At 29.7% G+C, this 12,500-nt stretch overlaps 1 protein-coding gene and 1 pseudogene across 1 annotated transcript in view; both read right to left on the bottom strand.

Moving 5' to 3' along the window:
• Positions 1-12,500, bottom strand: part of LOC145247867 (ganglioside GM2 activator-like) — a 24,179-nt gene that overhangs the window by 1,295 nt on the left and 10,384 nt on the right. The window contains exon 3 of the mRNA XM_080109485.1: positions 4,525-4,732. Coding sequence (XP_079965611.1) covers positions 4,525-4,732 — 208 coding nt within the window. The remainder of the gene's footprint in view (positions 1-4,524; positions 4,733-12,500) is intronic.
• LOC145248435 (U2 spliceosomal RNA) lies at positions 11,763-11,896 on the bottom strand (annotated as a pseudogene).

The raw sequence follows: 12,500 nt of genomic DNA, 5'->3' as shown, positions 1-12,500 counted from the left end.
AGCCAATAATAATAATAATAATAATAATAATAATAATAATAATAATAGGAGAGATTGGTATCAAAGGAATGACTGAGAAACTCAAACAAGGAATCTGAATCTCTGCTAACAGCTGCACAAAATAACGCTATTAGAACTAACCACACCAACGCAAGGGTCGACAAGACGCAAAAAAACAGCAAATGTAAATTCTGCAGACAGTGAGACGAAATAATGAACCATATAATACGTGAATGCAGCAAACTAGCCTAAAAAGAATATAAAAATAGACACGATCAAGTGGAAAAGGAAGGACACTTGCAATTATGCAGACGAATGGTACAAACATAAACCGGCATCAGTATTAGAAAATGAAAGTCACAAAATCTTATGGGATATGAATATATAAACGAATATATCTCTCCAAGCAAGGAGACCGGGTGTCATAATAGTTAACAAGAAAGAAAAGTCCTGCTAGATTTCTTTCTGTTGCAGCAGATTACAGAGTGGGGCAGAGAAGCGGAACAAATCCACAGAACTGGCTAGAGAGCTCCAAGGAATATGAAAGATGAAGAACGTCAAAATAACATCAGTAATAGTAAGAGCACTAGGAACAATACTGATAAACTTTGAAAAAAGAATAGGAGAGATTGGAATCAGAGGGATGGCTGAGAAGATACAAAGTATAATAATAATGAAAACGGCTGAAATACTAAGGAAAACTCTTGAATGTGGAGACTAACACATTACTACATGCACAAGCCGGACATACAATAACTGCTACAGATGTAAAGCATAAAGGAACATCACATGGAATCAAGAAAACTGAAACTGTATAATTGTAAGTTACTCTGCTCCCTCACCCTTTTTAATGAGTGCGAGTGTGTCACCATAAACTGACGCCACACCACGTGAGGGGTAAGGAGGATTGAAAGATCGAGAAGAGAAAGCACTAGCCAGGCCTCCGCTGGATAAGTTCAAAAAGGAACGGGACTCAGGGGAGGCTTATTGCCAACCAAACAGATGTGAAGACTAATGGTCGTCGCCAACGAGAAATCAATGGTAAGTGGCTGTTCCGATAATGCAAATTCATCTGCAAAGGTTACCGAAAGAGATGGGGGAGTACTGGAAATCTGGTAGGATTTATTGTCACTCAGACTCCAGAAAACACTATAAGTATATATATATATATATATATATATATATATATATATATATATAAAACTCCCATCCGTAAGATATATATATATATATATATATATATATATATATATATATATATATATATATATATATATATATATATATCGGACTTAATTTGGTCTCTATGTAATTTTGTTTCCCTGTTTATTTTTGATATTTTTTTTCTCCTTTCCCTTGCCATATTCATGACTTTATTTATTTTTTTTTTAATCGTATTGTCCTCGATTTGGCTCTGTTGAGCGAGGATCGAAACCGGGTTAGCTGGCCTTTATTTTCATTTTTTTTATTTTTTAAATAATCATTATGTATATTGGTCTATATGTAGCCATCATTAAATTCTGTACCCCTCGAAAGATTTTCATATATTATATATATATGTCTGTGTGTGTGTGTGTGTGTGTGTGTGTGTGTGTGTGTGTGTGTGTGTGTGTGTGTGTGTGTGTGTGTGTGTTTGTGTGTTTACTGTTTTGGGGGGAAAGAATTCCAACAAAGTGCTCGATTACAAAGAAAAACTTTTTCGATATAAGAGCTTAATATTTATTTATTTATTTGTACCGAAGTTCAGAAAAACATTGGTACCGTCGGTTTCAAGCCCAACATAAAGGAAACCAGTTAATGGTAACACGTAAACGATGTTCGGTTCTCGTCAGCCATGTTGTTTCTGTCCGAGGAAAAATTACCAGGCCCGATTTTATTTTTTATATAATGATGTTCATTTTTATTTAACTATAGCTTATTTCTATCTCTGTATACTTTATTTTATTCTAATATGAATTTTCTATTTTTTTTATTTCTTATTTAATGCCTTTTAGTAAACATGTACTGTTCTGTTTTTCTCGCATGGTTTCCGGTCTATCTTCCGTTAAATTTAGCTGGTGTAAAGGAGATAATTAATTTATCTTATTAATTTCCCTTCCTTTTTTTCCGTTAAGGGGAGATAATCCATGTTTCAGTTGGTCCAAGGGAGGTAATTAATATATATATATATATATGTAATAAATGTGCCTGTTGGAACAAAGGCACGATGTTGAATTTTCTATTAACTTTTTCTTTTTTATTCATGCAGTATTATATAGTCATGTATTTTTTATATAAGTAAAATAATTTTTTTTTCTGAAGGGTATATGCACTGAAAAGGACGATATTAACATAATAATAACCGTTTTTTTTTCTGCATAATAAAACGGATCAGTCAAAATTGTACCGACGTTTGGTAAAGAAATGAAAAAGGGTACAGCGTAGTTTGTTCCTGAAACCCCGAATTCAAAGACATTGCAATTAATAGCATTTTTCTCTCTAGCGAAAGGCCCGAAGGATATGTAATTCGGCATTCGGACCGACAATTTCGATTTGTCAAACGTGACAAGGGATATAGCAGGGTCACAAGTACATTACAAGTGCATGTATTTTATGTTTAGTTATCCAAAATTCTACTTGTTGCTTATCTATATTTAACTGCCTCCCCACGAGGGCATGTAGACACAAGATGGGCTTTTATAACGTAGAATCGTCTGTCTATTCCAATGAAATCACAATGTAAATTGTAATACATACCTTTGTTCATAGAGTATGAACAAAGATGGCTGCCGGAACAAACACACGATGTTGAGTGTTCTATGAACTTTTTTTTTTTGCGGCATTATGTTATCATGCAATTTTTATCTAATTTATATTTTCTATTTTTTTGTGAAGAGTATATGCACGAAAAGAGGCGATATATACATAATAATAACTGTTTGTTTTTGCTTAATAAAACGGATCTGTAAAAAATATTAGGGAATTTCTACATGCTGAAGGACCTGTTTTGCATAAAAAATAAATATTTAGATCTTGGAATGTAACTATAATGTTATTCTTTTTTATGTGCTCTATTGTTATATTTGACAAACATTGAGCTTCTAAAAAAAGGATCGGTATACACAAAGAGTGAAATATAAATGGAAAAATATATTTTACTAAAAAAAACGTGTGTGTGTGTGTGTGTGTGAGAGAGAGAGAGAGAGAGAGAGAGTGCTTATAGGGAAAATAAGCTTATATATATATATATATATATTATATTTCACCTTTTGTTTATGTCAATCCTTTAATATACGAAGCACGATGTAACTACAGAGCATCTACAAATAACTGACATAATGTCCATATTCCAAATTTCAAGATGTTGTCCATCTTACCGTTTATTTCTTTGGGCATATTAAAATGTTCAATTCTTTACAGCACCTGTTTCGTAGCGGAAAACCATTCATGTAATATGTCATTTTTTTAATTTATTCCACCCTTATTCATCAGAAGACTAGGAACTCATCAATATAAAAAAAATATATAAGAATATGGGTATGATTGCAAAATCTGAAAATCGGAAAAGAATTTGCAATTGTGTTTTCTTTAGGTACGCCATCTTTGAATTTTAATGTAAAGTCACCCACACTTAATGTACGCAATAATAAATTGTGGTCATAATAAATATAAAAATATCTTATTTAATATTTATAAATTAACTATTTATAATTAGTTTAAATTTATGTTTTTTAGATAATATTGATAACGATCAAATCCAGAATGGATGTATTTAGGTTTGTTTTATACGAAACTAGTTATTCATTGAATTTGTGTACGATAATTACTGTTGATTAGTTAAATTTAGACTTTGCTTAACTATAATCTCTAAGGTTTCAGTCATTGCCTTAGATATGTGTTTATTCGTTTTCCGCTCGTGTTTATTATAGCGCATATATCTCGAATACAATTTTAACTTGGAAGTCATTTTGTGAATATCAGGAATAATAAAGGTCAAAGAATCGATCTCTGTGGCACATCCACATGTTTTTGTTTCCATACGATCACCGAGGGCAACCTGGATTTTCTTTTGCCTAAAAAGGATTTCATTATATTAAGCATTGATCTAGAAATACCATATGATTTCATTTTCATGAGAAGACCTTCGTGCCAGACCCTATCAAATACTTTAGATATATCTAGGGATAGCCTGCCTTATTCAGTGTGTGCTATATCCGTTTAGGGATTACAATTAGGATACCTATGTTGTATAGTGTGCAACGAGTCTATATGTAACGTTTCTGTATAAATGTATCTACATATCTGTTCATCGCGGCTCGCATCGTGAATAAATATTTTATTATGTATATTTCTACTTTTAAATAGACTTATATTATTGCCATTAACTAAGGATCAATTAACCACATAATTTCATTAATATATATGTGTGTGTGTGTGTGTGTGTGTGTGTGTGTGTGTGTGTGTGTGTGTGTGTGTGTGTGTGTGTAAACTTATCCGCAATTTTTCCTCGATGGCACGGCCCAGAAATGAGAAGGATAGACTCACGCTTGCAAGGAACGTCATGTATGTGGGAATGGTTGGCAGCTTAAGATCCACTTTGTCCAAGAGGACGTTCTGTTTTGGAAGGGGGCAGTCAAGTTTGGCTCCGGCTTTACCAAAATAATCCATAACCTGGGTAACAATTGGGCCCATAATGCCGCCCCAGTTCTCACTCATCATACGTTTCGGAAGAGAGCAAGTGTCCTTGTAGGTGCTGCGAAAAGAACAAACAAAACAGAAATTTTGAATCAACACAAATGAATTTGGAACCCATACAGTGGAAAACCTTTTAAAATAAACCAATAGTAAAAACAGCAAAAATAAAAACAAATAATAAGTGAGTGGGATGGGAACTAAAAGAACTCACCTGTCTATGGACGAAGCTAAACCCTTTTTTTTCTGATACTCGAAACCGGGTGCCCGGATTTGACTCTCAAGTCTCTTTAAATCTCGCAGAACGAGAAGTTGGCAGTTTTCTTTGTTTTCAGACAGAAGACACCTGTGTTAAATTTGTTAACGTTAACAGCTTTTTGTATGCAACGAGATCATTTCGTAGCAAGTTTTAAATGGCTTGTCGGCACTTCTGCATTATACGGGCGAGTTCCATGTTTTTTTGGTGTGTTTTACTAAATTGTCGTCAGGTGGCGCTTTTCGGTCAAAGAACAGGGGACGATAACTCTAATATTGCTTTAATTCGGAAAAAAATGTTTTATTTGAATTATTAATGTGTTGTTGACCCTTCAATATTGCTCTAATTCGAAAAGTGTTTCATTAAAATTATTTATTTTTTCGAAAAACAAAAAACAATTTTATTTTATAAAAATTCAAGTTTTATTTGAATCAAACATTTGTGGTTGTCTCTTCAAAGTTGCTTTAATTCGAAAAATGTTTTATTTGAATTATAAATTAGTTGTTGACACTTCAAAGTTTTTTTTTTAATTCGAAAAATGTTTTATTTGAATTATAAATCTGTTGTTGACACTTCAAAGTTGCTTTAATTCGGAAAAAATGTTTTATTTGAATTATAAATTTGTTGTTGACTCTTAAAAATTGCTTCAATTCGAAAAATGTTTTATTTGATTTATAATTTTTTGTTGAGAGTTCTGAGTTGCTTTAATTCGAAAAATGCTTTATTTGAATTATAGATTTGTTGTGGACTCTTCAAAGTTGCTTTAATTCGGAAAAATGTTTTATTTGAATTATAAATTTGTTGTTGACTCTTCAAAATTGCTTTAATTCGAAAAATGTTTTATTTGAATTATAATTTTTTGTTGAGTATTCTGAGTAGCTTTAATTCGAAAAATGTTTTATTTCAATTATGGATTTGTTGTTGAATCTTCAAAGTTGCTTTAATTCGACGAAAATGTTTTAATTGAATTTTATTTGAATTATAATTATAGTTGTTTAGACTTCAGAGTTGCTTTAATTCGGAAAAAATGTTTTAATTGAATTATAAATTTGTTGTTGACTCTTCAAAGTTGCTTTAATTCGAGAAATGTTTTATTTGAATGATAAACTAGTTGTTGATTCTTCAAAGTTGCTTTAATTCAGAGAAAATGTTTTATTTGAATTATAAATTTGGTGTTGACTCTTCAAAGTTGCGTTAATTCGGAGACAATTTTTTTATTTGAATTATCAATTTGTTGTTGACTCTTCAAAGTTGCTTTAATTCGGAAAGATGTTTTATTTTAATTATAAATTTGTGGTTGTCTCTTCAAAGTTGCTGTAATTCGAAAAATTTTTTATTTGAATTATAGATTTGTTGCTGAATCTTCAAAGTTGCTTTAATTCGGAGAAAATGTTTTATTTGAATTATAAATTTGTTGTTGAGACTTCAGAGTGTCTTAAATTCGAAAATTTCAAAGTTTTTTTAATTCGAAAAATGTTTTATTTGAATTATAAATTTGTTGTTGACTCTTAAAAGGGGCTTTACTTCGGAAAAATGTGTTATTTCAATTATAGATTTGTTGTTGACTCTTCAAAGTTGCTTTAATTCGGAAAAATGTGTTATTTCAATTATAAATTTTTTGTTGAGTCTTCAAAGTTGCTTTAATTCGAAAAATGTTTTATTTCAATTATAAATTTTTTGTTGACTCTTCAAAGTTGCTTTAATTCTGAAAAATGTTTTATTTGAATTATAAATTTGTTGGTGACTCTTCAAAGTTGCTTTAATTCGGATAAATGTTTTATTTGAATTATAAATACATAGAAATATGTCGTGATAGAAATATGTGGTAATAGAAATAAAATGTGATAGAAATATGTTGTAATAGAAATATGTTGTAATAGAAATATGTTGTAATAGAAATATGTCGTGATAGAAATATGTTGTGATAGAAATATGTTGTAATAGAAATATGTCGTGAAAGAAATATGTTGTAATAGAAATATGTCGTGATAGAAATATGTTGTAATAGAAATATGTCGTAATAGAAATATGTTGTGAAAGAAATAGGTTGTAATAGAAATATGTCGTGAAAGAAATATGTTGTAATAGAAATATGTCGTGATAGAAATATGTTGTGATAGAAATATGTTGTAATAGAAATATGTCGTGAAAGAAATATGTTGTAATAGAAATATGTCGTGATAGAAATATGTTGTGAAAGAAATAGGTTGTAATAGAAATATGTCGTGAAAGAAATATGTTGTGATAGAAATATGTCGTGATAGAAATATGTTGTGATAGAAATATGTCGTGATAGAAATATGTTGTGATAGAAATATGTTGTGATAGAAATATGTCGTGATAGAAATATGTTGTGATAGAAATATGTCGTGAAAGAAATATGTCGTGAAAGAAATATGTTGTAATAGAAATATGTCGTGATAGAAATATGTTGTGAAAGAAATATGTTGTAATAGAAATATGTCGTAATAGAAATATGTTGTAATAGAAATATGTCGTGATAGAAATATGTTGTGAAAGAAATATGTTGTAATAGAAATATGTCGTAATAGAAATATGTTGTGATAGAAATATGTCGTGATAGAAATATGTTGTGATAGAAATATGTTGTAATAGAAATATGTTGTGATAGAAATATGTTGTAATAGAAATATGTTGTAATAGAAATATGTCGTGAAAGAAATATGTTGTGATAGAAATATGTCGTGATAGAAATATGTTGTGATAGAAATATGTTGTAATAGAAATATGTTGTGATAGAAATATGTTGTAATAGAAATATGTTGTAATAGAAATATGTTGTAATAGAAATATGTCGTGAAAGAAATATGTTGTGATAGAAATATGTCGTAATAGAAATATGTTGTGATAGAAATATGTTGTGATAGAAATATGTTGTAATAGAAATATGTTGTAATAGAAATATGTCGTAATAGAAATATGTTGTGATAGAAATATGTCGTAATAGAAATATGTTGTGATAGAAATATGTTGTGATAGAAATATGTTGTGATAGAAATATGTTGTAATAGAAATATGTTGTAATAGAAATATGTCGTGAAAGAAATATGTTGTGATAGAAATATGTTGTGATAGAAATATGTTGTGATAGAAATATGTCGTGATAGAAATATGTCGTGAAAGAAATATGTCGTGATAGAAATAGGTTGTAATAGAAATATATCGTGAAAGAAATATGTTGTGAAAGAAATATGTTGTAATAGAAATATGTCGTGAAAGAAATAGGTTGTAATAGAAATATATCGTGATAGAAATATGTTGTGAAAGAAATAGGTTGTAATAGAAATATGTCGTGAAAGAAATAGGTTGTAATAGAAATATATCGTGATAGAAATATGTTGTGAAAGAAATAGGTTGTAATAGAAATATGTCGTGAAAGAAATATGTTGTGATAGAAATATGTTGTAATAGAAATATGTCGTAATAGAAATATGTTGTGATAGAAATATGTCGTGATAGAAATATGTTGTGATAGAAATATGTTGTAATAGAAATATATCGTGAAAGAAATAGGTTGTAATAGAAATATGTCGTGATAGAAATATGTTGTAATAGAAATATGTTGTAATAGAAATATGTTGTAATAGAAATATGTTGTAATAGAAATATGTCGTGATAGAAATATGTTGTAATAGAAATATGTTGTAATAGAAATATGTCGTAATAGAAATATGTCGTAAAAGAAATATGTTGTAATAGAAATATGTTGTAATAGAAAAATATCGTGAGAGAAATATGTTGTAATAGAAATATGTTGTAATAGAAATAAAATGTGGTAGAAATATGTTGTAATAGAAAAATATCGTGAGAGAACTACGTTGTAATAGAAATATGTTGTGATAGAAATATTTTGTAATAGAAATATGTCGTGAAAGAAATATGTTGTAATAGAAATATGTTGTGATAGAACTATGTTGTAATAGAAATATGTCGTAAAAGAAATATGTTGTAATAGAAATATGTTGTAATAGAAATATGTTGTGATAGAAATATGTTGTAATAGAAATATGTTGTAATAGAAATATGTTGTAATAGAAATATGTCGTGAGAGAAATATGTCGTAATAGAAAAATTTTGTAATAGAAATATGTTTTAATAGAAGAATGTCGTAATAGAAAAATGTCGGCATGTTGAAGTGAACAGTTTGCATTTCAACTTGCCGACATTTTTCTGTACGCGTTATTCATCCATCCAAACTAAAATTTTACTCGATATAAAATATCCCTGGCGTATGATTACTACTTCCTGTTAATTTCAGTGTTATGTGACCAGCAGTTCAAGAGTTTATCGGTAAAATATTTACACACACACACAAACGCACACACGCACACACGCATCCAAAGCCATTATATTACATGTGTCTCCTTTTCTCGAAAAATATCCAAGGGAAGTAACTTATTGCTGAGTTACTTCCCCTGCCTATGATTTACGAAAACATATGCGTTAATTGATAGTCAAGGGTAAGAAAATATCTCAATCTCTATGTCTACTATTATATAAAAATAACTTTGTGTGTGTGTGTGTGTGTGTGTGTGTGTGTGTGTGTGTGTGTGTGTGTGTGTGTGTGTGTGTGTGTGTGTGTGAATTCGTTCCTTATATACTCGAAATTTCACACGAAAATACTTTATATGCCTGGCAGTGTTCTTATATAGGTTTTGTATCGGAACGTCTTCAATAAGTATCGATAATCAATGATCGAAATAATTCGACGAAAGGAGGTACAGGCAATTTTAACCAAAGCTAACACCTTACACAACCTAACATTGCAAGTGCCTTTGAGAAGTTGTATTACCACACAAGTCGAAAGGCTCGACACATAAAATCAACAGTAGGTTCTTTAATATGACAGGGGCGCTTTCGAAATATATATTTTTGCTTAAAATACAATTGAACCATGATACTTGACATTTTTATTTCAAACTAAAATTCAAGCTATTATCACCACATAACCAGTAAGGCCAGGAATATGAAATCAAAAGCAGGTTCTTTGATATGACAGGGGTGCTTTCAGAATGATGGTTTTGCAATAGAAAATCTATCTATGGACACTCAAAGACACATGAAGTGTGTGTGAATTTTTTTTTTTTTAATCGGTATAGCCTAACACACAGAGAGGCACATGAAAAGTGCTTATATATATATATATATATATATATATATATATATATATATATATATATATAGATTACCTCATTTAATTACATGAAGTAATATACGAAGAGATAATTTTTATGCGTAAATTTTTCAATATTTACTTCAACAGTGCTCAATACATAGGTAGAGGTAAATATATATAGTAATTTATAAAATATATATGGCGATTAAATACTTAAAGTTTACGCATAAATCTATACTTTCGTATATTAATTTTATGTGAGTAAATGAAGTAGTTATAATTTAAATATATATATATATATATATATATATAATTTTATGTGAGTAAATGAAGTAGTTATATATATATATATAATTTTATGTGGTTAAATGAAGTAGTTATATATATATATATATATATATATATATATATATATATATATATATATATATATATAACTACTTCATTTACTCACATAAAATTAATATACGAAAGTATAGATTTATGCGTAAACTTTAAGTATTTAATCGCCATATATATTTTATACTATATATATATATATTTTATTATATATATATGTGCGTGTGTGGGGGGTGTAATAGTTGCTTCGAATCTGACAATCAAATTGTCGAATAAATAAAATTTTGTATACCTTCCTTACAAGTTTTAATTTAAAATGGTTTTTGAAAATTTGAAAAAAACTATTCAACTTCAAAATTTTTATTATGTGTGTGTGTGTGTGTGTGTGTGTGTGTGTGTGTGTGTGTGTGTGTGTGTGTGTGTGTGTGTGTGTGTGTGTGTGTGTGTGTGTTGTTTTTAACATTACAAAAAATGAAAATGCGCCGGTACTTGTAGAGGAATTGTAATTTCTATTAAACGAAAACTGCGATTTATTATTTATGTTAAAAACTAGAAATTGGTGTGATTAATATTATAAGCTTTGATCAGTTAAAAAAAAAAAAAAGCCGCAGCCTTTTATTTTATTTTTTTTTTATGCTTGTTTTAATAAAAGTTTTGATTGAAAAAAGAAATAATTTCTCTCGTCGCATTTGATTATTAAGTCGTAAAAAAATGTAGAAAACTTTGCCGCAGCTTACAACTATCGTCTCATTTTTATGTAATGTTAAAAACTAGATTTTTGTGTTAGTAATATTATAATAATTTTACAGTAAAAAAAAAAAGTTGCCGCAGCTTGAAAAGTTTTATCCTTGTTTTATTAAAAAGTTTCATTCTTGGTATTTTTTTAAGGTTAAAGACTAATTTCTTAAAAACCTTACCATAACATTTGCTTTTTAATTAAGAAAAATAAAAAAGTTGCCAAACTTCTTAAATGTTTTCATTTAATGAAAATATCGCGGGTTCGTTGGTTTTCTCTTAATAGTCACGTAAAGACTACAGTTTGTATTATTAATGTTATCAACTTTATTAAATAAAACAAGGCCGATAGCCATTAGTCGCGTGCTCTCGTGTAATGAATGAATGCGTGAATGTAGGATTGACATGAAATTCTTAAAGATAAACTAAAATGACCGAAAAAGGGACTGAAATGACTTAAATAAATAAAAAGTAAATGACTTCGAATGACTTTAATGGACTTAAGGATTAATTGAATGACCTTAAGAATGACTTGAGTGCTTAAAAAAATAACTGGAATCCTTCAAAAACAACTTGAATGATCTGGAGAATGACTTGAATGGCCTTGAGACTGACTGGTTGTAAAGTGGGTGATTATTTTACATTAAATTAATACAGAAAAGTGATCCCCCACTTTATATCAAAAAGTTACAAACATACAGCATGTAATAAGAACAGATACTACACTTTGATCTTGGCCAAAAGGCCAAGAAAAGGGTATTTATTTGCTCCCCCACCGAGCAAATTAGGCACAAGGCCGATTTTTAATGTGAGGAGTGAAGGGGAAATGGCGACCAGCTCTCCGGAGAGTAGGGGGGGCTGGATAGTGACAATTGGTATGAAGGGTTTCCCTTACATTGTCCAAGGTCTTATATGTGGAGTTTCCCCCACATATGGTCTTTGCTTGCAGTATCTCCCGGAACAGATAACTTTGATCTTGACCAAAAGGCCAAGAAAACCTTAAAAAGCTAAGAACAGCATCTATTAAGAACAGACCTTTGATCTTAACCAAAAAGGCCAAGCACAAAAGTGTTATGGACAGACCGACTGACGACCGACGGACCGACGGAGTGACTTATAGAGTCGCTTGCACGCGACTGAAAAGATTCGTCGTAGCTTTCTTTTTGAATATTTTGATTTTGAAATATATATATATATATATATATATATCATCGCCAGTTTTTTAAATGTTATCCTATTTTGTATCAAATCGCTTTAATATAACTAGTAATTATCTAATTGTTCTGTAATTATATTATGTACTATAGTCTTAATAAGTATAATTAATAAGTATAATGTTATTATTCTCGGCAAAACTATTGC

Source organism: Euprymna scolopes, chromosome 26, assembly GCF_053919585.1.
Source record: "Euprymna scolopes isolate OS-2025 chromosome 26, ASM5391958v1, whole genome shotgun sequence".
In the NCBI taxonomy this organism is placed as follows: Eukaryota; Metazoa; Mollusca; class Cephalopoda; order Sepiida; family Sepiolidae; genus Euprymna; species Euprymna scolopes.
This window is presented reverse-complemented; position numbering and strand designations above follow the sequence as displayed.